This window comes from Crinia signifera, chromosome 1, assembly GCF_055691185.1.
Source record: "Crinia signifera chromosome 1, ASM5569118v1, whole genome shotgun sequence".
NCBI lineage: Eukaryota > Metazoa > Chordata > Amphibia > Anura > Myobatrachidae > Crinia > Crinia signifera.
The window spans coordinates 166,448,931-166,475,922 of NC_139217.1; the positions used below are offsets into that span (position 1 = coordinate 166,448,931).

The window sequence follows — 26,992 nt, forward strand, 5'->3', positions numbered from 1 at the left end:
TCTCTGGCACAGTTTCCCAAAAAATAATTGGCTTCCCTTTCGAAGATTGATTTCTCAGTTATTTCAGTTTACTACAAGAACCACCATCTAGTACCGAAGCGTGGTTTGTCCATCTTAAATATGAGTTTCTCTTTCTTACCTCTCACGCATCACAACAGTCATAATATTCACTGTGTGTACAGTTTCATCTAAATTGTATATGTCAAAATTCTAAATTATTCTGGAACTATTTAACCTATGTAGAGAATTTTATTATAAAATTTTGGTCTTAGTAAAATTTGATCTCATATTATTATATGAGGAAAACTTTATGTGTTCATTAATGTGGGCATAATTTCAGTTGGGAATGGTTTATTTTCATTTATTTAGTCCTAATGCTGTTGTTAGTCGCTGTTGTGGCCTACATCGAGTTTCCTAAGATCCTTCTTTTACTGGAGACTCAGGGACTGGGGTTAGCAGTGGCCATGTTGGTCTGGGGAGGTGAGGAGGCGTCACTTTGGTCACTTTGCCAGGCAATGCTCTGAACTTCCTACTTCCAGTGGTCAGGGGTGTTGCCGGGCAAAGTCCCAAACCTCTCTCTCATGATAGACAGCAGGGAACTGTGGCTGTAGAAGTGTGTGACATCACCAGCAGGCAGGGGTTTTGAAATAAAACCCAGCTTCCCTGATTCTATGGTGCTGGTTATAGCATCCTGTGTGCCTGCCCTGGTAGTGCTTCAGTCAGCGTGTTCCTGGTTCCAGTTACTCATCCCAGCCTGTCAGTCTGCTGCGTTATCTCCTGTTCTGGTCTACCTTTTCCATCTACACATCTAAGTCAGGGGATATCTGCTTTTGCCTTTATTATTTATTCCGGTGTCATACTTTGCATTGTTGCGTTTCTATTAATAATACTTCCTATGTCACCATCTTGTGTATTGTTACATATTTTTTGTCTTTTGGGATCTACCCCTGGTAACATCGTTGTGCATTATTGCATTTGCCTGCTTATTTCCTATTCAGAAGGTGTGCGTGTATTCAGGCCTGCTAGCTTCCACCTTGCAGCACTTTGCCTCCTGTAGCAGCCTTGTCACCCCTAAGACCTGGTTGCACCGGGGTGGGGGTGGAACTAATCTACCCCCACGAACGTGGCTGTTATACAGATGGAGCGCCTCTTGTTCTGGCCTGAGGATCGCCAGCATGCCTGCGCTGGTGATCGCCGGCGCAGAGGCGCTCCATCTGACTGGGATGTGCGTGTGTCCCAGTTTTTAGACGACGATGCTGCGGGTCCCTGCCCGTCTCCACTTCAGGGAGATGGGCAGGGATAGGGGGATAGCAGGGCGGCGAGGAGCACCGGAGGAGGCGGCAGAGAAAGCTCCGTAGCCATGGGACGCGCACATGCATCTCGTGCGCATGCCCCTGGCGAGAGACGGACGTTGGCGGGGGCAGCCCCTGCAAGGATGGAGCCGGCTCCATCTGTAGGTGAAGCCTTAGTTTGCAGGAGGCAGACAGGACAGCATAGTGCCCGCAACAATGTGCCTGCACACCACCTTCCCTAACAGCTGTGTTACCATTGTTATTCGTAATTTTGGAAAATTAAGAGGTTTGGCTGTCAAATGCCAAAGTATTTAGTGAAATTCTAGTATCACTAAAATATTTTAGCATTGGATACATTTATGTTACCCAGGTACAGTAAAAGTTTAATTTTTTTGTCAATTTTTATGTTAAACTTGTAACTTTTTTTTTCTCTGCACAGTGGGAAGAAATTGGTGAGGTTGATGAGAACTATGCTCCGATACATACATATCAAGTATGCAAAGTGATGGAACAGAATCAGAATAATTGGCTATTGACTAGTTGGATCTCCAATGAAGGGGCATTAAGAATCTTCATTGAGCTTAAATTCACTTTACGGGATTGCAACAGTCTTCCAGGGGGACTCGGTACTTGCAAAGAGACTTTCAATGTATATTATTTTGAATCAAATGAAGAAGATGGCAGAAATATTAGAGAAAATCAGTATATCAAGATTGATACTATTGCAGCTGATGAGAGCTTCACTGAGTTGGACTTAGGGGACAGAGTCATGAAGCTAAACACTGAGGTCAGAGATGTGGGTCCATTGACCAAGAAAGGCTTCTACCTCGCCTTCCAAGATGTGGGAGCATGCATTGCCCTAGTTTCTGTACGTGTATACTACAAGAAGTGTCCATCAGTGGTACGTAACTTAGCCCTTTTTCAAGATACAATAACTGGGGCAGATTCATCACAGCTCTTGGAAGTATCCGGATTGTGTGTCAATAATTCAGTGACTGTAGAGGCTCCCAAGATGCACTGCAGTGCAGAAGGAGAGTGGCTTGTTCCAATTGGCAAATGCATGTGTAAAGAAGGATACGAGGAGAAGAATGACACATGTCAAGGTAATATCTTTGCTCCTAACATAAAGTAATGAGACCATTTTTTTTCATTATATACAGTATATTGAGACTAAACCTGCAATGAATATAGATAATATGAACATACTGTAGGGAGATATTTTGGAAAATGCATGCATAAGGCAGTTGTACAATAATGACAGTGTAAACCTTAGGGTTCAGTCATGTGTGGCAGAAATGAGAGGTGTTAAAGAGACATAACAGTTAGAATTGGATTGAAGACATGACAATGAATCATAATATTTTATTTGCACAATACTTATGTACCAGTTTTTAAAAATACATACTTAAACGTGTTATGTTCTTACATGCAACCGAAAGGCAAAGGAAATACAATTACTGTTTTAATTTCTATACAGATAATTCATATTGAGGTTAATGTGAAATTAGCTCATTCCAGAAAATAATTGCATGCAAAGATATTTCTAGTTCACTGTTTATTAATTTAAATAGTTAATTCAAAAAAGTGTATTATTGTTGTTTCCAGATCAGTGGTTCTCAGCTTCATTCTTCATTGTTTGTAAACAGGTCAGATTTTAATTATCTTTGTTCCAGCACAAGTAGCTCAATCAAAAAGATTGATTTAGATACCAACTTGTTTATTTTGAATTCATATTACTAATAAAATATGCCCTGTTTGCTAAAGCAATGTTACAGAACTAAGGGCCCAATTCAGATTTTAAAGTAAATCTACTGGTTTATGTATTTTATCAAAATATAGAGGCTGTATTGTAATGTCCGTCTGTTTGTAATGGTTACTTCTGATTAGATATTCTCAGTTTCATGAGGAGTTAAAAATAAAAACTGTTTTAGCATTCCCTAATAGCAAAACTGCGGCAGGGCATTCTGGAATTTGTAGTTGCGCACCCCTGGACTAAAGACAGTAAACCACGTCCTCCCCAGCTGATGCACATAATAAATAGACCTACCCAGTGCCAAACAATAACAAAAAAATGTGTCAATTAACAACAAGTAATTTGAGAATATGATTTATATTAATGTTAGCATTAGGCTACAGGACAGGAGAATTAGGGTTAGGCTGTCCCTAGTGGCTAACCCTAACCCTCCAGTCCCACAACCTAACCCTAATCCTTTTCCTAGTGCCTAGCCCTCCTGTCCCACATCCTAACCTTAATCCCCTCTTTAGTACCTAACCCTCCAGTCCCACAGACTAACCCTTATCCTCTCGCTAGTGCCTAACCTCCTTCCCCACAACCTAACCTTAATCCTCTCCCTATTACCTAACCCTCTTGTCCCACAGCCTCACCCTAATCCGTTCCATAGTGCCTAACACTAACGCTCTTGTCCTTCAGCCTACTCCTCTTTCTAGAGCCTAACCGTAAACCTCCTGACCTACAGCCTAACCTAATCTTCTGCCTGTTGCCTAAACCTACTCTCCCAAGGCCTAGCCCTAATCCTCTCCCTAGTGTTTAACCCTAACACCTCTATCCCACAGCCTAACCCTAAGCCTCTCCCTAGTGCCTTACCCTAACCCTCACATCCAGCAGTCTAACCCTAAGTATGGGGGCTTGCCTACTTTACTGGAAAGGCTGTGAGGCTCCCAAAAAGGACTGTACATCATGTAGTATAGAGACTGAACATCAGGTACATAGGTAGTATAGAGAAAATATGCCTGAAACATATTATTATTATTATTATTATTATTATTATTATTATTATTATTATTATTATTATTATTATTACTGATTACAAGGACACAGTTCCTGGCTATGATACACACATGAAAGGGTTATGACAAGCTTGATTTAACTTGCTAACCCCACTGTTACCTTCCATTAGTGCACACTTACACTGCATCCAAATTCTCCCTGTGACCACCGACTGGTATCATAGTGGGCAGAGCAGCCCAGACACATATGAAGAATAAATCCAAAATATTAACTGGCCCAACATCGGCATAGCAACACACCTCAGAATCACCTTACTCATCTCCCTATTACCTAACCCTCTTGTCCCACAGCCTCACCCCAATCCTTTCCATAGTGCCTAACACTATGTCGTTTTTACTTTCGTATATATACACTTTAATTTTTTTAGAAAAAATTATCTATTGAGAGAACTGTCTGTTATACAATACTGTTGATTTGTTTTAAAACTGTATTTAAATAATGTTTACTTCTTATTATACATAGGCAGATGTTATTTGCAGTTATTTCAATGCAGTCTAATTCAAGTACATGCAATCTTAAACTTTGACTGTAGTTGCTTAAATGAGTGCCAGGAAAAGGATTTAAAAAGAAAATAATACTGGAGGTTATTTCCACACTGTGATTCTGAGTACATTGTTGAAAATATTTTAATTATGACTTGATCGTGCCTAGCCTTTAAAAATGTTGCCTCTTTAAATCCAGCAGCAAAAAAAGCTGCACTTTTAGAGACTCTTACTCCATTTCATTCCCCATGGAATCTCTAATTGTACATTTCCTTCTGTGTTTCCACTAAGCAAATATATATATATATATATATATATATATATATATATATATATATATATATATATATATATATATATATAAAGACCAAAAAGACACACTCTCCAGACTGTTTGATGCAAAATAAAAAGCTGTGTATTTGTATTCACATAAACATCAAATGTAAAAAGAAGGGTACTCAACGTTAGCGTTTCAGTCCATAAAGGACCTTCCTCAGGAGTTAGACAACAAGGGCATCCATTTGGGGTGAAGCACAGCGTGGACCACACAGCAGGTTCCTACAGCTGTAGGAACCTGCTGTGTGGTCCACGCTGTGCTTCACCCCAAATGGATGCCCTTGTTGTCTAACTCCTGAGGAAGGTCCTTTATGGACTGAAACGCTAACGTTGAGTACCCTTCTTTTTACATTTGATGTTTATGTGAATACAAATACACAGCTTTTTATTTTGCATCAAACAGTCTGGAGAGTGTGTCTTTTTGGTCTTTATATACATGGACTTTGTTTCTTGTAAGGAAAGTTCTGGACGTCACCCCAGCGGTTGAATATTTTTTGTATGGAGTGCGATCTTATTGCATATATATATATATATATATATATATATATCATACAGTGGCGCGACACTCAGAGTAAGAGAAAAAAAGCAAATACTCCACCAATAGCTTTATCAACGTTTAATTTCACGGAGGAAATATCATCAGGATACAATGACATAAAGCTCACCTTATACCATTACAGTGTTTCAGGGTCCGCCTCTCGGGTAACACCCGCCGCTCACACTGCTTGCAGTTTCCACACCGACTGTCCCATACCTATGATGACAGTCAAGCTTGATAACGGTCAATAAAGACCGAAACATTGCTGCAGTCAGTCTCTGCCTGATTTATTCTGTTACAGTCCTCTGAGTGCCGCCATACTCTGCATCAATCTGGTGTGGAAGCACTGTGGATGGCACCGGAGCCAATCGTGGACATGACACCAGAGTGCTGTACTCTGCGTATGTGTATATATATATATATATATATATATATATATATATATATATATATATATATATATACACACACACACACACACACACACACACACAGACTTGGACCACAATTAGGCGTGCTGATTTCAGTAGCTTGGCACTGCATTCATGGTACAGTTGGAGCACCTCCTTGCACAGTTCCATATATAAACTATAAATTCAGCAAAATGCCCATTTATAAATATTGCTCCTCAAAGCTACAATGCAAAAGTAAAAAAATGCTTAATGTATATCCGCCTACTGGCAATGAACGATTCTACCTCACGGGTATGGTATAGTTCACAGGCAGTGTCTATGTTGACATCAGAAAGTCATCATGCACAAGGTCGACATTGACAAAAGATCAACACAAGCAAAAAGTTGACTCGAAAAAGGTGGACACATGAGTCAACAGAAAGCGTTCACCTTTTTTTATGTCAAAATGGACACCTGAGCACCTGGACAGTGCACAGCATCCTCTAGTGTGGCTTGCTTTGCTAGCCATGATTCAGCCCACTTTACCATTCCCACATGTCAACGTGGATGGTAAAGTATGAAAAGTGGCAAAAAAATGTAAAAAAAACCAAAAGTGTCAGGTCAACCTTCTCATGTGTCAACTTTTCCATTGTTGAACATTTGCTTGTATTTACCTTTTATCAATGTCGACATTGTGCATATAAACCTTTTGTTATCGACCTATTGACTGTCGACATTGTTAACCAGCCATTCAGGTACCCGGCCTCACATCTCGATCCTTGCAAAATTCTGCAGCAATTTCTTCTTTTGTGTCTAGTCAGTAGGTAAATTGTATAAAAGAGACATAAAACCCTCCCGGAGATGCTAGCTTGTACTGAAAAATCAAATGTTAATGGACATAAAATATTTTAGCCAACTTCATAATCATTGAATAAACTTTGCAGCTTGACTGTACAGTGTACCAACGTTTTGTTTTTTTCATCATGGAACATGATTGTTTGTGGCATTACTATTTTAGTCAGCTTGGGTTTTTCAGTTCAGTCACTAGCTCATAAAGTTGAATTGCTCCATTAGAGTCGCATTTAGCCATGAGTTCTATTACATAAGACACTTGCTAGCATGCAGCTGCATAATGCTGCTGTTTCCTTCTCAGAGGTCTTGCAATGAGTTTTCTTATTATTTGTCTATAGAGACAGCAACTTGATAGCTTCACCTTATTTACCTGCCATGTCATGAGATTGTTTCTTTAAAGAATATTAAATACATCTGAATTTAACCTTTTGCAGTGCAATTTGTTTTTGCAATTCACAGTCTGGTTTAAATTAATTGTAATTTTTTTAAATTCAAAAATGGTCTACATTGAATGTTGAATGATGTCAATGTTCTTAACATTGGATCTGCTACTAGCGCTAGGGCTGTTGAGCCTGACTAGACATTGGATGTGAAAGGGCTAAAGGATCAAAACTCACTAAAATTTGATTGGTTGCTACTGGCACCATTTTCTTTTTTTAAGTTTTAGTAAATATACCACTCAACAAGGCCGTCAGAAGTCCTGTAATCATTAAGGAGTGGAGACAACAAAAAAAAACCAACAACAACAAAACCCTACCTATGTTATTACACTACAAAGTATAAGGGGACATATCTATCAACACTTATAGAAAGATTAAAGGATATATTTACTAAGCCTTGGAGAAAAATAAAGTGTATAATTTAAATAAAAATTAAAAATAAAGTGGGAAGACATACTGTAAGGTACAAACCAATCAGCTCCTGTTATTTTTCAAACAAAGTCTATAATACCCCTTTTACACCAGAGGTTGGACCCGGGATATTGCCACTCCAGTCCGGGGCAGGGCATGGTGTAAATGGGCTGAAAAAAAATAACACGGGTACTGTTCCCCGGGAATCTGACCCGGCAAATGTTCAGGGTCGGACACGGGGCTTATCCGGGGCTCAGGGTGGTGTAAATGGTCATTATCCGGGTTATTTGGTGGGTAAAGGGGTGCGAAGAGCTGATTGGTGCTTCTGCGGCTCTGGCAGATGATGTCACCTGCTGGAGACCCGCACAGGGCGCATGTAGCAGCGCAGCAGCAGCGTTACCACGCTCTGTGCTGCAAGCACACTCCACACTGTGTTTACAGCCTCATCTGATACAGCACACACTGGCTGTCACGCAGTGTGTTCCACTTTGGCTGACCCCAAACCTGATCTGCACCATCATGTCTGCAACTGCAACACAGCTACTCCGTCTGCCATCTTTGCTGCAATGCTGGGAGCAGAACCCACCCCCTCCCTTTTCCCTTTCTTGTGACCTCATCTCAAACAGCCCAAAGGTCCATTTTTAATGACACCAGCAAGGAAAGACAGGGCTGATCCGTTGTAAATGGGGTCTGAGGCAGGGCATGCCCTGGCAATTTCCCGTGTTCGATTTCCCGGGTCCTACCCGGTATTCTGGTGTAAAAGTGGTATTATATGACAACATATTTCGTTGGGGATGCATTCAGCAACCCTGTGGTTGTTATGCCAGTATTCAGTATACTGACAGCTTGCATCCTGATTGGTAAGTATGTAGGCCAGGTAAGGGTCAAGCCGGAGAGTGTATTATTAAATTGTTATACTATGTTAATTTGTGATTGATGTATTATTAAGCTCCACTTGGTTTGTTTTGTTTAATTTTTCTGATTGGAGGCTGGCATCCCTCCCTCTAGTGGCTGCTGATTTATATACATCTTAGACCATCACTCCCTCAAGCGCTTATACATATACGAATTACCTGACCTGATGCCTTTATTATGGACTTTTTCCTCCATTTTGCTGCATATAGTATACTTAGAATTAGCGTTTTGTTGCAAAGAATTTAGTAGAAGCACCAAAGCGCAGGTCTTTAATATTGGACATGCCTTTTGCCTTTTAACCCTAGACTGGGCACTTATTTCTCCATTGTTTTAGTGTACCTTCAATGTACCTACAATTTAGCATCTTAGTTCACGTATAATGTACTGGTACTTAGAACTAGAGATGTGCGGGATCGGTTTTATCTGGATTTACTCGGTTCTCATAGTGCGATCTTATTGGCTATCCAAAACACATGAGAGCCAATAGCCATTTGGAAAAATCCGAACTTGTGATAATAACTGAGTAAATCCGAACCTACACATCTCTACTTAGGACTAGTGTTTCAGTGCGGCTTAGAGGCAAAGCCGGTGTTGTGCTGAATAAGGGCTATTTGGCGCAATAAGTGTATGTGGTTACATCGATATTGGTTGTATTTATTTTTAAGTTTATACCAATATTATCCTATTGTCTTTTAAACAGAATGTTTTCTTGCCTTGTTCTAAAAAAATGTAATTTAAAATGTCATGCTGATTCAATTACTGTTCTTTTTCACATGAGGTTGCGAGCTCTGAGTTCTGGTTGCTCTGTGGTGTCTATACCTTTCCTTGGGGATCTGGACTTTGACAGGTTTCTCAAAAACCATCAAGTAATAATAACGCCTTGTCACTGAACTGAAGTCCATTTATAGAAATGATTAAAAGGTCATATACCATTTTATAAGCTGATCTACAGAGCCACATAGACCCCAGTGTAGTGTTTCAATGGTCTGTACATTTTTATTGCCCTTTTTATTCTGATTTACTGATTTGTTTTACCCTTTCAACCTGCTGTGGTAATAGTCAAAATATCCTTCCCATATGTTTTTCATAAAGAGATCAAAGATCACAGAAATTAACTTGATGAGACCTACAAAGCAGACTTATTCAAATATAATGTGGGAACACTTTCTATGATAATCAGATGGAAATGTGCAATTAGTGCTGTATAATTATAGTTTCACTTTAACAAATGATTAGATTTTTGGCTAGGTCACAAAAAGTCAAATAGATTTAAATAATAGCAATTAGGGCATATGATACTGTATTTAACTTTTACGTGTATATAATAATTTCATCCAGAATCGCTACATGTATTTTTCCATTTTTTCCATTACAATGCAAACAGTGGTTTCAATACTATGTTTAGAAACATGCAGCTTTTTATAGCACTAGCAAACAACAATATGTCACCGGAAAAACTGTTTATGTCAGAAAGGAGGAGAGGGAACAAAAGCAGACATGTACTGTCTTTCAAAGGGTCAGTGCCTATCCTTTCTCTCTATCTCTGGAGCAGATGTACCGTACAAAGCCTTGGAAAATGAGAAACTAGTGAGAGATAAAGTAGCAACCAATCAGCTCCTGGCTGTCATTTTTCAAACACAGTCTGTAACATTGCAGCTAGGAGCTGGTACTTGATCTTTCTCCACTTTGGGGGGTATTCAATCCAGGATTCCGACTGTCGGAACGTCACAACAATCGGAATCCCGGGCCATTTTCATTTTTCTTGACTGCAAATTGACAGCCAGAATTTAATGTTTGGCAAATTAGTTTTGGCAAAAGCAGCGAAAACAGCCACGGATTGTAGAAAAATGGCCGTGAATTCGACAATCTATGGCTGTTTCAGACTAAACTGATGCGACTTGTTTTAAAGTTGGATCTGTTTTGTCGGAAACTGCCTTCAATGCTGTCAGAAAGGGCAGCATTGAATAGGCGAAGGCTGCTATTTCCGCAGGTGGAATAGTGGCCAGGATTGAATACACCCCCCCCCCCTCTTCTCTCCAAGGCTTAAGAACATCTCTAACTCTCTCTCTTTCTCCCCCTCTCTATCTCACTCACTCTGTCACATGTTCTCTTTATTTCTCCTTACTTATCCCTCTATTATTTTATTATGTAGATCTATATAAACAGTAATTTTATTATTTATTACATACCATATATACCTAAGTATAAGCCTACTTTTTCAGAACATTTTTTATGCTGAAAAAGCCCCCCTTGGCTTATACTCGTGTGAGTTTCCCACTTGAGTCAATAGGTTTTCCCAGTTTTTTTGTTGTAAAATAAGGTGCCTCGGCTTATATTCGGGTCGACTTATACTCGAGTATATACGGTAGATCTATATACACAGTAATTTTATTACATACTGTAGATCTATACACACAGCAATTTGATTTAAAAAAGTGACTTTTAAAAAATAAAAATGTTTATTATCAACAAATCCTAACCAATAACACACTACAAATTTAGGTAATTAGGGTGTATATGCTCTTCACATAATACAAATTGTTTTATATTAATGCATGCTAGTAGTGCTCTATGGATGAATGTTTTGTTAATTTGTGAAATGTAAATGCAGCTAAATATATGGATTATTTTACTAAAAATATAATCAAATTTATTTCCTTTTTGGAGTGTTGTGACACGTGAATATTCTAGACTTTCCAGTATGATCTTTTACACTCATTGCTTTAATCTATACCTTTAATCCATCTTTTCCAATCAGCATTGGTCAGTTTAAAATGTTGACTGTATATTTAATTACGTATATCTAGTTATCAGCCAACTTTTTATCAGCCCCAGTTTAAATGATTGGGAGTGCTCATGTTGCCCCCTCACCCTTCCTTCCCCTTTTCTATTATATGATAGAAGATTGTATGCATAGACATGATTACTGGTCACCTAAGGTACCCTCAGATCTGCCTCATACTGTAGTTTGAAAAGCCAAGGAAGTACCATAGACAGTCAGCTGTCAGATGTGTTAGCTTATATAAAGCAACTTTAAGCCTTCATGACTTACAAATACAAATAGTCAAAAGCGTCAAATATATGGGTGCTGCTGTATATTGCATTTTAAGTCATGTCGTGAGCCAAGAGGTAATAGGAGCACTACAAATCAATGTTGGCTCCTATAATCATAGCAGTGGATTGCACTTAAACAGAATACAAAACATCTGTCAAGGTCAACCTTACACTGTATAACAATGATACTACAAACTCATAATACCATACTAAAACATTCTGACTGTGATAATAAAGAAAAGGGCTGCCGGAAGAAGAAATGTCACTCCTATCAGCAGCACCAACTGTTAGCCCCCACAGGGGCATTTCATCACCAGAGAGGGCTTATGTGAAATCTCTGTGGGGTCTTCGGCCTCAAGTATGCACATGTGCTGAAGACTAGTACTGGGTCAGCATACTGCGCATGGGCATACTGTACATCTGGCAAATTAAGTATTTATATATGGTGGCAGATGCTCAGTTAGTTTAGTGATATCACTCAGGTGCATGAAAGGGAGTAGTAATACTGGTTAAGGGAAAATAATACAGGGTGCAATGTGTGCAGAGAACATCAGTCATGGGCCCATTTGCACTACCACTCTCTGGAGCCATTATAGGTATTCTACTGACCACCCATGTGTATCAGCCAAGAGTAGCTACATAAGTTATAAGCAGAGTTAGATCCCTTTATGAGGAGTGTGGCCACTGGCAGCCGGAGACATTGAGATGAAGGAGAAGTACAGAAAGAGTCTACCTTGTAATATAACTCAATCACTCCCACTGTACTTGCTGCACTCTTCACAGAGGTGTTTATTTACCGATATGGGATATTGCTAATGGCAACTAATCAAAATCTAATTCTAATTATTTATTTAGCACCTTCTAGAAGAGATTGGTTGCCCATAGCAACATCGCATCTTCAATAGAACTCCCATCTTAGCAAATAAATCCCAGAGAGTGCAGTATAACTGTGCATCTCATGTTGTTGTTGGTGGCCACAGGTCTAAAATGACTTTCGGGAACAGAATAATCAAACAATATAATAAAATAATAATGTGTTATGGAACACATTTTCACATCTTTGTAAATAAGCTTTGATTGTGTTTATACAGTAACAAGGAATTGATGGAAAGCTGATAAACAGAGCCACACACAGTATTTATAGTGTGTACAGATGGGTTGATTTTGTCTATTTTTCTATTTGGTTTTGCTTATATAATGAATTCGATTTTGATTCAATCCTGATGCGCATCCCCACGGCATTGAAATCGAATAGAAAACAGACTGTTCAGGCAAGACTTTATGCTACAGATCTGTACTATATAGTCTAAATCAAATGTGTACACGCCGCCATGCGACATCCCCATTGAATCTGGATTGAATAGAAAGTACATTGCACCGTGGCCCTTATTCTGGTTCATTAGCAAAGGCAAATTCCTTCTAAAATGGACAAAACCATGTGCACTGCAGGGGGGGGGGCAGATGTAACATGTGCTGAGAGAATTAGATTTGGGTGGGGTTTTACTTCAAAATTAGATCTATATCGCAGTGTAAAATAAAGCAGACAGTATTTTCCCTGCACAGAAACAAAATAACTCACCCAAATCTAAATCTCTCTGCACGTGTTAAATCTGCCCCACCTGCAGTGCACATGGTTTTGTCCATTTTATAAGGAATTTGCATTTGCGAGTGTAAGGGCCTTTGTGTACACCCCTTAAAAAATCATTGGAACAACAATGATTCTCTTTGGCAGTTAAAACAAACACAGCATAGCACATTATACCCATTATAATGAAATAAAAATATACTAATTTAGGGTTCAGAATTATACAATCAATTCACAGGATAACATACATTCTAAAACACAGAATTCACCATCACCCACAAAGCAACATACTTCCATGGAGTGCATTATTTATTAATTTTTTTCTGGACTTGTTTCTACATTATTTTTCCTCTCAGAGTTCAAGCATGATTTAATATGTCACAACTCTTTTGCCTAACTGGGTTTGATTGTCTGACATACTTACGCTGAAACAGGGCAGCCGTCCTTTCAAGCATGCCGCTGCCCAGACAAATGAAGTGCCACAACAGTTATAACTTGTTGTTGTATTGTGACAGCAGTAGCTTCCTCTGACAAAGCCAGCAGCAGGGAATTTGGACAGTTGTTATACCAACAGACACATCCGAGGTCAATGTAGACTAAGGCCACACAGACAGCATCACAAACAAACCTAAGCTTCAAAGAACTCATTGATCATTCATGTGAGAAGTATTGGGATTTTGGGAATGGGAATTAGTCAAATATTCAGCACATAAGAAAAAGAAACTTCAGCAGTCCAACAATGCAGACAAAGGGGAATACAGCATTCTTACAATTAAAAGAAACTGGTGGAAGAACATTTAGGAAGGGCATTTGCGGGTTAAAGCAGCATGGCATCTTTAAGTGTTTGTATCCAATTATGTAGAGCAAGGTGGCATCTGTTTGCATGAAGATGGTACCTTTTTAAACTATATTTATTTAACATCACAAGGTTATATTGAGCTTACTTTTCCATACACACGGAAGTAAATATACTAAAGATCTAAAATAATAAGAGATGATGGGTGAGATTTAATAGGATGAGAGATTCAGAAAGTGAGAGATTTGGTAAGAAATCTCCAGTTTTTTTAAAGCGGCAATCATTTACACTGCAAAATCAAACTGGTTTAAAAAAACTGGACATTTCTTACCAAATCTCTCACTTTCTGAATCTCTCATTCTATTAAATCTCACCAGAAGTTGCTCATCGCAACCAATCAGATTCTATCATTTCTATATTGCCTCCTATGAAATAAAAGACACAATCTGATTGGGCAACATCACCTCTGTTTTTTTTTAAAGCTTTAGTAAATTTACTCCATTGTGTAGTCATAACGCAGATCAACAGTTAATATGAATTAAAGTGGTACATTCAAATAAGTGACAGCGGAGTTATAATCTATACTGTATATAGTATATGTCTAGTGTCCGCGAGTCTCTGAAACACTGCCATCTGATGGCAGAGAGTGAAACTAAATCTCTTTCTCATACATGCACAAGCACAGAAGGACGCTGACTAGCTTTCAAAGCTTTTGCTTCGAGCGGGCTTACTAGTATATAATATATATATATATATATATATATATATGCAACAGATATGGAAGGCACTCAGGAGATTTCCGCAGTACTGCACGGCGGCAGTCAGAAGAATAACAAATTCAGACAAAGCAGGTCTGTCTGTCAACGTTTTCGGGTAACAACCCTTTATCTTGATAAAGGGTTGTTACCGAAACGTTGACACACAGACCTGCTTTGTCTGAATTTGTTATTCTTCTGACTGCCGCCTCAGGAAAATCTCCTGAGTGCCTTCCATATCTGTTGCAAATATCTTTCCCTCCGTGGGACGGAAAGGCACCTGAGTTGCTACTTTATATATATATATATATATATATATATATATATATATATATATATATATATATATTAAATGACTTCCTCAAGTTGTTTACTTTGAAATGTACACTGAAATGACTGAGCAGCGGGATGTCTGTACTAACAAATAGGAGGTATAGTAAGGTCTCAGACTATGTTGTCATGGGACTATGTGTATAGAGTGCATGAGAATGGTAGTAACATCATCTCCCAGCCCCAGGCATCATGTCAGTTTACGCACTCTAAGTGCAAAGATAGGATTGCATACACAAATATAGACGCTCTACGTGCAAAAGTAACTGCATCTGTTATTCAATCATTATGAATCATTAAGTGCAGTATGTAAATAAAGGACTACAATAGAAATATAATATACAATATATGCCACAGTGAAAATGATACTGTATTTTAAGTACTCCTGAATGTTTGTCATGTAACTCTATGTATTTTAAAATCTTAAAGAATAACCCTTGTTTTGTTGTTTTACATAGGTTTTATTCATGAAAAATATTTTACTGTGTTGTTTTTTTATTGTAATTTAACTGCTGAAAGTAAACCTTGAATCTGTCATATGCCCCCCTCACAAATAATGTCAGCACATGGACATTACTGCATCCCCCTGTGCTGTTTAGCACGAGAGACAAATACAATGCATATCACTATCATGCAATTCTGCTTCCTGACATTCATGGTCTGCAGCCGAAGAAATGTCAGCAGGCGTGTCTTCGAGCAGTGTATCTTGCACTTGCTGGGCTGCGTACATTTTCAATGCCATTATTGTGTGCCTGTATATCTAGACAAAGATATTGTTATACATCTGCTTTTGGAACAAGTTTGAAGACCCCTTTTTAAAGATTCAAATGAATTTCAAGGAAAGGCATGGAGTTGCTTCAGGGTTGCGTACCCCCTCCGCCCCCCCCCCCGGAAAGGTGGGAAATCCTCCCGGATTCTGCCTCACCCTCCCGATCTCCCCAGCAGTTGCCCGGCCGCATAGTTGAATCACCGAGATTCGCGGCTATTCACCAGGAGGGGATGGGGCTAAATATGCAAATAGCACCATTTAGCCCCACCCCTCAGTGATGCCCATGCAAATCGAGGGGATTTCCCGTCCTGGGGGGGGGGGGGGGCTTGATGACCTCTACATCAGGCCTCCAACCCCACACGTGATGCTGACAGTCTCCTCTCCGGGCTACTCATGGAGAGAAGAATTTAAAAGTAGGCAAGTATGAGGAGATTTCCAGATAAATGTACTATTCTCAAGTAAAAATTTAAATGCTTTTTCACAATTTTTAACTGTTTGCTACCTTCTCTGCAGGGAACTATGGCAATAATCTTGTTATCCACATGTAGGCCTCATAAAGTATAGCAGTGCATTTATCTGGATTGTACCCTGGGAAAAAAATGCTTCTTTCAAGGGCTGTTTTTACCTATTGCAAACAAGTACTAGCTTTATTTTAACATTGCCATTTAAGGTGAAATTTACTAATATGAGAGTCCTATTTCAGATGGCATGTTGCTATGGGCAAAAAATCAGATACTATCTTCTAGAAGGTGCTAAAGTACATTCGGATTGGTTGCCTATAGCAACATCTCAGGTGAAACAGAACTCCCATCTTTGTAATTTCCCCCTTAGAGCTGAGTATATATAGGAATCTCTCCCAACTCCAAGCGGTTTATTTACTAAGTGTGAGTTCCACCACAATGCTTTTGGTTGTGTTGATGCCAACAATTTAAAAGAGCAAATTAACTGTGATTTGCCTGTATAATCATTGCCCTTATACATTTCTTGCATAAACATGATCACAACTGTTGGGTTTTAGTACCAGGCACTTACTGTAATATATAAACCCCTAAGTATTTAAGCAAATTTAAAAAGTAATACCTTTTGCTGGCATGGTTAGCCAAGGATCAAAATGGCTTTTGGGAGCTGATAAGCTTGATAAATAGAAATAATATTACTGCCATGGACATTGATAGACATAATGGGGGGTATTCAATGTGGCCGGCGAGGGGGTTAAACGGCGGGGATCGCCGAAAACAAGTGATCCTCGCTGTTTAATGCCCGCACTGGCTGCTCACCATATTCAACGTGCCAGGGAAATCCTTGCTGTCAGAGGACGGTGAGAATTCCCCCAACAGCGAGGCTCACGGCTAATGCAGGGAGCCTGCTGCATTTAGCCGCGAGTCTCACTGTTTAAGCGGCTGCATACAGTGTTTCCCCCTCGTTTGAAAAACCTAGTGAGGGGGGGAAACGGCGTGTGCAGGGGGTCAGTTGAATACTCACCCTGTGAGCTGTGACAGTGAGCAGGCAGCCCTGCGAGCTGTGACAATGAGCAGGCAGCCCTGCGAGCTGTCACAGCTCACAGAAAGCATTGAATACACCCCAGTGAGAGGCTCCAAATCATTGTAAAACTCTTTACTCATAAATGACGAGTCCCAAGCATACCATATAGTATATCCTATTCCTTTAGAATGTTTTACCACTCTCCTTAGTTGGTGCCATGCCTCTAAGAAAATGCATCCCACTTTAGTCACTGACCTGTGTATATATTTTACAAGATTAGAACTGACACACAAACTCATGCATTGGATGGGTATGTAGGTCATATTTGGGCTACCTATCTTGTTTACTGTACATTTGTGTGCAGATAATAATATATTTCCCAAATACTAAAAAAAATTGCAGTCCACGTGGCGTCTGCATTTTTTTTAAAGTTCAATATTTTGTCAGACATTTCTCCTATATTTTTCACATTTTCACCAGACAGTTGTCAAGAATATGAGGAAGAGCACTTAGCATCTTCATAAAAACTGACAGTTCAGTGTCAAACTGCTTTTATCCTTAGCAGTCAGAAGATTAGATGAGCGTATGGCAGAACCACAGCTTTCTCCAGTTGACTTGTACCATTTAACATGTTTAAAGAAAAAAGCAGAAAGAAGGATTTTTTTTTTTTTCATTTTAAAGAAATATCAAACTTTTTTATACTGTATTTGATCATATTTTTCTTCAAGTTTTTGCAATAAGCATATGTTTGGTATTAAATGACCAGAGGTTACCTAAGAAAAAGTGGGTGTGTTCTAGGCCTTAGTGTGCGCATTTACTATGTTTGTCATATGGGAACATAGGAGAAGTGAGTATTTTTGGTTCTGATTGGAAACCATAACACATTATTTTATATTGTAGCAGAATATAATGTAGGCCTAAAATAATACATGATTGTATTTGTATGTATTCAACTACTTTCAATTAATGGACATGTGTGTTTCATTAAAAACAATAAAAGTGTGTGTAAAAATGCTATTTGTTCTGCTATTTAACATCAAATACAAGTGGAAGTGGGAGGGCAGCTGACATCCAGCTGACGACTGGCATGGGAACGCCCAGCGTTTTCTTGGAAACACCCATGAAATGCTGGGCGTTCCCATGGGTGAGTCCCCTGGCCCACTACCCATGCCCCCCTCCGCCCCCTGCCCATGCGCACTTCACAAACATCGAGCTTCCATGCGAATTCACAAGCGAGCAAAGAACCAGAATAACCCCCAAAATTAGGATTTTGAAATCCAAATTTCTGGTTCTGGATCGCAAATAATGACATGACTTTATCTGTTTTTTTTCCTTTTTATAATTTTTTTTTAAATATTTAAAACTGTTGTTAACTACCAAAAATAGTTTCCTGTTGATGGTACTATATATTGTATGATTACATAATTTTTGTAATCTTTAACAGGAAGAACTATAATGATTTTGATTTAATGTTATAATACAATGGGTGAATTGTAATAGGGTGAGAGAATCAGAAAGTGAGAGATTTGGTAAGTTTTGGTCATTTTTTTTTTCTTTTGAAACGGCAATCATTTACACTGCAAAATCAAACTTCTTTTGCAGTGTAAATGATTGCCGCTTTAAAAAAAAACTTGAGATTTCTCACCAAATCTCTCACTGTCTGATTCCCTCACCCTATTACATTTCCCCCTGGGTCTGCGTACATCTGTAATTACTTTAAGTTGAAAGTCCTAAATTGAGACTTGGCCTTTTTAGAGAATGTGCTGGGCCTATCATCAACTTCCTTCTTTAGGAAATTATGTACAGTACTATGACATATGACCCAAGTGTTAAAAACTGGGTCATACTAGGTTGTTCCTTGCTAAGCTAAGTAGAATTTTTTTTTAACATTTTCTACTTGTCGATTCTTTTGTACAGTCACTACACAGTTGTATGAGAGTTTCTGTGTGTATATATGTCTCTGAGTCACTCTGTGACTAAGACAGGATCCTTTGCATATACTGTAATTGCCTTATGGCAATATATCAGCTATACCTTGCTTTATGGTACTTTCGTATATTTTTGGCTTCTGCTTTTAGAAAGGAGGTTTTCTGTATAGATCATTTTCAAACTGAAGTTGTTTTAAAATAATGTTTCAATGGCAAGTATGCTTCCTCAAAGTGGAATCACATTTTATAATATGATCATTTAAAATACAGTAAAGTTAGAAACTTTGGAGTTGAAGCACAGCATATCTTTTGTAAATTTACAATGCACATGTTTAGGATATGAGCACACCCAAATGCAGCTATGCATAGTTGAATACAATGTGGATGCATAGACCCTTAGGATGAGGGCAGAGGGAGTTAAGGTTTTGGGGGTGGGGCCTATGACAACTAAATATGTGAATATGGTCCTGTTAGTCCGCACAACTTTTGCTTTTAGAGTAGGGCAGGACAAGTACACCTGATGCTGTGACCAGGCAGAGAGGCATAATGAGATGTGCACAGCTCTAAATATAGGTGAATGTAAGCTATTATTTGTGCATCCTAATGTAAGCCCATTTTATTCCAAGTCTTTAAGAGCCTAATTATATTTTCTATATCCTCTTGATAAGTAAAGTTTGAAGGTAGTAAAAGTTCACATTAAGTTTTTTTTGTTAATCTGTCCATCACTAACAGGGTATTCAATCCAGGATTCCTAATGTCGGAACATCCCGACATTCCGAATCCCATGCCATTTTAATTTCTTCCGACTGTAGCTTGACAGCCGGAATTCAATGTTCTGGCTGTCGAGTGTTGGAAAGCCGTGGATTGATGCAGCCATTTTGGCATGGATATGTCAATCCACGGCCATTTCCAACAATACAGACTCACCTCCATAGGAAGGTGGGTCTGTAGCAGGAGAGTACCGACCGGGATTGAATACTGAACTGCTGATATTTCCAGTGTAGGTACTTTGTTTATGTGGCCACTAGAGTCCATAGATTGATTGTCCACTTTTGTATGGCTCACACCATCTTTTTGAAAGTTATCCACAAATAGGGTAAATTTGTGACTCCTGAATCCTCCTGTAACCCTTTAACCTCCTGTCACACCGACTGTCTCCTCATTGCTAGGTCTTTGTTAGAGCTACTATACAATAAAGAGCTATAGGAGGTTCCACATCTGGATTTTGGTAGCAATGTGATCGCTGGAGAACCCCAACCCCATTTAATGAACAGGGTGCTCTTGATTGAGGATCGGTGTTTATAGTCTACAAGCAGTTTAATATTTCATTTCACTATAGTGGAGGAAGCAGACTGTATATATTCAAACTAAAAATAATCTCTGTGGATGACTTCAGGCAATATGTTTATTTGCAAATTGATAGTGAAAGTACTTAATTTTGAGGTGTATAGAATTAGTTTGTTTTTAGTGTTAATATTTCTAAGCCTTAAACATTTGGGTATTTCCTTTAAACATGCAGACATTTATCAAAAGATTATATTTTTTTTCATGGGCTTCTAGCAGTTATTTTCTTTGTAGTTAATAACAATTTAACAGTGGAAATTAGCTGATAATCCATATCCTAGCTTGGTAAATGGATCTGTTAGTTTTGTTCTGGATGGTTAGAGCAGTTTGGGCTATATCCTATTATTTGCAAACTCGTGTTGTTTCATTACCCAGAAGGGTAAATTACAGGATATATTTTTTTAAATTGGAAGGTGACAGTGCCTGATTCATTTCTATGCTCTTCTTTATCGTAACATAATCCTACTTGCATATGTTGCCAATTTGTCTAGGAGAGATCCTGCGATATAGCATAGCTAAAACATACAGAACAATATGATACCAACAGCACCGGTTAGGCCAACAAATTTTAGAAGAATAATATTCTGTAAACCAGATGAAGATAATGTTAATTAGCATCAATTACACTTTGTTTTGTTTAGTAGACCCTGACCCGATTGGGTCAAAATATGCTTGCGTAGATTCCAAACCAGCATGAATTTTGGTGTCATGCACAAATGACAAATTATTATTCAGCATTGTTTTACTATCCATGCACAAGCACATTTTAAAAGCGGAAACTTTCAGCACACAGCTGATTTTGACAGTTGTTGATAAATGCAACCTTCAGCTCTTATGGTAATGATGCATTCAGACGGTGTTTGTTGGCAATGTGTTTTTTAAATAAAGTTCTTTCGATTTGGTCATTTCTTTATTGGAAACACGTGTATTAGTGAGGAGTCAGTCTGCTCTGGGGTGTATACATGGGCTGGAGGCTGGGCAATTTGAACTAAGCTATTTTGCTTAGTCAAAATGCAATGTCGTTGCCACAGATAAGTCGGGTGATCGCTATCGCCCACTGTGTACAGTACACACCGGGCGATTCAGGCAAACCTTCTAAGCGATTTTGACGATGTAGTGGTTTTGACTACCATTGTTATATTAAACAATATTAGAGTGTCCCAACTTATATGCCACACAACAGAGCTGCAAAATCAAATTGTGCCTCATACCACTGCTGCCAATTCATAATATGCCCCACACCTGTGCCACAAACTCATTATATTCCACACAGCTGTTTCCTCAATTTATAATTAGGCTATTGGAAGCTAGTGATGCTTCCATAGACATACTTTTCGCTCTATGCTGCCTATAGCTGCCTAATGGTGGCAACATCCCTGATGGGATCATCCAAGTTTAAGGGGTTATAGGAGAGCTTTTGTGCTTGTGCCATTCGTACTGTATGACATAAGAAATGCCAGTTTGAGTATCCACTAATGGGAAACAGTCATTGGGTCACCAGCATGTTGGTCGACAGTCATTAGGTCGACATGCATTTAGGTCCACATGAATCTAGGTCGACATGCAGGAAGGTCACCATGAGTATAGGACAACATGGGTTAGGTCGACAGTGTCATTAGGTCGACAGGGTCATTAGGTCAGCAGGGGTTAGGTCGACATGGGGTTTTTCTCATTTTGTTTGAGCCGACATGTGCAGACAGGTGGTATTTCATTCCCTACTATCCACTAGGGCATGGTGGGACAATAAAATAGTGTGCCAAGCTTAGCGAGGCACTGTGCCTGAAGCATGGTGAGTGTAGCAAGCTACGTTCCAATGTCCATGTTGACTGTGTCGACATTCGGGACAATTTATTTGAAAAATCCCATGTCGACCTTTTGACTTTCGACCTAATGACCCTGTCTACTTAATGGCCCTGTCAACCTAACCCATGTCAACCTAGACTCATGTCGACCTTCCTGCATGTTAACATAGACTCATGTCGATCTATGTCTACATAATGGTGTCGACCTAATGACTGATGATCAACATGTTGGTGACTTCCACTAATGCAGCCGACTAACAAGTAACTACTGACTGGTTTATTTACTAAGATGGGAGTCCTATTGAAGATAAGATGTTGCTATGGGCAACCAATCAGATTTTATTCTAGAAGGTGCTAAAAAAAAAAAGTAGTAGATTCTGATTGGTTGCTATGGTCCATATTCCATCTTCAATTAAACATCCATCTTAGTAAATAAAACACAGAGAGTCTAGGAGGTAATAAACAAGGCTGGCCAATATGGTCTTATGCTGTGTACACACGGGGGGATATATTGCTCAGCCATATATGGCTGAGCAATATATGGCTGAGCAATATATTGCTCAGTTTCTCCTGTTCATCAGCGACCAGAGATGGTCGCTGATGAAAAAGTAACTGCCCGGGGGAGCCCGGCAGTGGAAATCAGCTGGTCGCAGGAGCATGTTCCTGCGACCAGCGATCACCACAGGGGCAAAAACGGGAGCGCGCACCCGGCGATATATCACCGGTGCACACTCCCATTGCGGGCAATATGGTCGCTCAGCGACCATATTTCCCGCGATTTTGGACAAAATCGCCCCCGTGTGTACGCACCATTAGTCATTAATTGTCTTAAATTCTATTTATTGTCATTAATGTAACATTTCTATCAGAAAACAATTCCCTGTACATGCTGTGCATACTGTCTCATAGCAATGCATAATGCGCTTAATAGATTGAGTAATTTGTGTTGGTAATGCCGCGAGAGTGTCAGCACTTTTTAATGCACTCGTTGAACCTGTCTGCAAACATGCTCTACAGTAATTAAATGTTAAAAGACTGATGACAGATACGATGAGGGAATGACAGATGTATAGAGAACAAGAATGCCCTGGAAATGAAGACATGTTGTTATACAAAAGATTAAAATCAAAACAATTACAAATGATCAAGTAAAAATAGTGGCTGCTACTGCTGTAGGCAGTGCATTAATGAGTGACACTAAATGCTGTGCTTGGCTATGAAAACTTATTATATTTTATTTATGTAGGGAGGTTTTAGGAAGAAATTGCGATTCCAAAAAATGGCTCACATTAAACTGTAAAATGCAGAATAAAATGTTAATACAAGTGACATTTCACCCCATTATTTAACATAATAATAGAAATCAATGCCACTGTAGGATTATTTAAAATAATTTTAATTCAGATATTAAAACATTCTGTAAAAGATGAACTTCAGTAGTAATTGCATAGTTAAATAAAACAGATTTTATATATATATATATATATATATATATATATATATCATTTGTTTCAGGACAGCACACCAAACTAGGTACAGTATGTATAGCTGTGCTCCGGTGCCCTCAAGGTAACCCTCAGGTTCCACAATATAGATCAGAATTCAGAGGCACTCGGAGTCGGAAATAAAGCAATTCACGCAGTAGTTAGGTGATCAAACATTTTCAATGTTATTCAAACATCTTCATCAGGAGACAGTGTAACAATACAGACAAACCTAAATATACATCTAAACCTCATGTGCAAACACCCCCACCGGAGCTGGTCAGATGCGCCCACAACTTACATCATCAGCCGGTACCCCCAGTTGAGTTGATGCAATGTCAAAAAATAAGACATGTACAAAAACATAAAATCATAAAACAGAAAATATTCCCGGTATATGCCTGCCTTTGTCCTTACATCCTTTGTCTGTTATTTTGACAGTTTTTAGTACTGGTGCTTATCACCAATTTTTTTCTGTTAACATGTTTAACGAAGTCCATGACGAAACGCGTTTGGGCGTGTCTCACTAGACGCTCACTCCATCCGGTCGCCTGTCAGGAGGGGGAGAGACGTTAACCTGCACGAGGGTCCAGTGAGATACATGGGCGCTGCAGGGAGAGTCCCCAGAAGAATACCAGTAGGAGATTGATGGTGACCATGGTTAATTATTGATTTTAAATCATGTGGTATCCAGGCCCACACTGATGAATTGTGGGGCTCGAGTACCTGTCCATTGTGTCTTTTATCTATGAAGTGGCTGATTGCCTTTTATTAAAAATGTTATTGCACTAAGAAGCGCTTCCTTCTGCATTTTTCTACAGCTATATATATATATATATATATATATATATATATATATATATTGTATATCAGTCCCCAGACAGAGCAATGCAATCCTGAGACAGACAGGTCCAGCACACCTCAGCATATGTGTGTGTGTGTATATGTGTGTGTATATATACTGTATGTCTAGTGTACGTTTGTGTGTCTCCGAAACACTACCACCTGTTGGCAGCAAGTAAAACTACATCTCTTTCTCCCTCATACATGCACAAACACAGAGACAATCTCAAGGTATCAGTCTAGCTTTCAAAGCTTGCTTACTAGTTCCCTGTAAATTCATAACGTCACTGAAAGAGAAGGTATATATATCTTGACCCTTTGGTTCACTATCAGCACTATAAAGTGCTAGCTCCACATCCCACTCCTCCAGTGCAGATCCGTGCTCTGGTCCCTCTTCCTCCCTCTCTCTCTACAGACCTGTACGACAAATAATCTGGAATCACAATGACTTTTGAGTGCACTATTGGTCTCCACCTGACTTTGTATTTCATACCGCATAGGACTTTAGAAAGATGCGAGTGAGTGTAGAGTGACCAACTTTTTGTTTCACTGAGTAAATAAGACCAAAGATAAAGTAAAACAATAAAATAAAATTGAAAAGAAATAGACTCTCTGTGCTTCAAGTATATATATATATATATATATATATATATTTATATACATTGCGATTAGTCGGCACTTGCTCTCCTTTTCGCTGCTGGCGGTGCCCGGACCACGGTGGGTGCAAATATACAGACAAACTCCGGCACTCGATCAAAAAAGGCTCATCACTTCACTGCCTGACGACGGGCCTAATAAAAGGTCCGAAACGTTGCTAAGCATAACTTGAAGTGATGAGCCTTTTTTGATCGAGTGCCGGAGTTTGTCTGTATATATATTTATATATATATATATATATATATATATATATATATATATATATATATATATATATATATATATATATATGTATTACAGGTTGAGCATCCCTTATCCAAAATGCTCGGGACCATTTTTGTTCACTTTCTGCTGGAATGTATTGTTTTCGGAATAGTTTGGATAAAGGATATCTGGATAAGGGATAGTCAACCTGTAAACAAAAAATCAACATGTACTTTTACCATCAGGGAAAATAGGACAGAGGAAAAAACAAATAAATAGAGCTAAGAGTGTAAATATATTGCCTGTAAAAATATACAATACCAAATTCTAGGTTTGTTTTCATTTCGTTTCATTTTTCGAACCCACAACCTCGGGCTTCCCAGTCCATTGTGTTACCTCTAGGCTAACATCTTCTCATCTTCTATTGAGTTTATTGTGTGAGTGTAATTCATATCAGTTTTATATATATTTTATTTGCCTCTTTAATTATATATATATACATTACATATACACATATACACTAGTTAGATAGATACTCTAGATAGATTAACTTTGAACTTGTTCTGTTCAAAACCAGTATGTTGCAGTATTACAGTTTTATAGGAAACTGAGAGGCATCATGATAGCATTCCTAGCTTAGCAATGAGGCTCGTCTTTGCCGATCATAGCTCATTAAACTACACTGCAGGGTCTTCAGTCTCTACACTTCACCAGAGATCCAATTTTCCTTAGTTGACACTGCACTATAAATTTCTCCCTTGTATAATGTGCATTACGCAATGATGTGCCAGAGGGGTTTACAGTGTTGGCAAGTAAGAAGATATCATTAGTTTATAATTGTCTTAACCTAAATTGTTAACTGTAACCACTTGTCTGGTGTGGTCATGTTGTGTGTGATCACACCAGACTGTAAATTATTTTAACTGGTTGCAAACAATGCAACCAGTCAGAGACACATATGTTCAGCTGCCAAATATAATCTTCCTACAGCCACCAACAGGGGTGCCAATAGCTCTGCTGGGCCTATGTACAGGGAGGGGATTTAGCCAATGAGTGGGAGGTGTGGCCAGAACTCCTCCTTTAAAAATATTTAAAATTATAATCTCTCCAGCCACTGGAGAAAACAAAGGTGCAATGGTCGCAATGTTTCTGATGTTCCGATACTGATATCCCAATGTTTAGAAAAAAAATATTTGAAAAAAAAATAGTTTTTAATAAAATAATTTTGGATACGTTTTACATATATGTTCTTGACATGTTTCAATTATGAATAAAAAAAAAAGAAAACTCACAATTTCTCAGGTTTTTTGGGGAAAAAACTAAGTGGTTGAATGTGATTTTATATACTCTCTTATTTGTAGAAATAAATCAGTGACATGGTAATGGAAAATGATAGCCAATTTAAAAGGATTTATCCTATACAAAAAAATAAAAAATAAAAATGTAAGTAGTTTTATGAGCAAACTGTAAAGATATAAAATTGAAGCTTACA

At 38.7% G+C, this 26,992-nt stretch overlaps 1 protein-coding gene across 3 annotated transcripts in view; it reads left to right on the plus strand.

Annotated features, from left to right (window-relative positions):
- Positions 1–26,992, plus strand: part of EPHA5 (EPH receptor A5) — a 311,396-nt gene that overhangs the window by 88,089 nt on the left and 196,315 nt on the right. For all 3 annotated transcript variants that reach the window (XM_083176358.1, XM_083176366.1, XM_083176350.1), the window contains exon 3: positions 1,732–2,395. In XM_083176358.1, the coding sequence (XP_083032484.1) occupies positions 1,732–2,395 (664 nt within the window). The remainder of the gene's footprint in view (positions 1–1,731; positions 2,396–26,992) is intronic.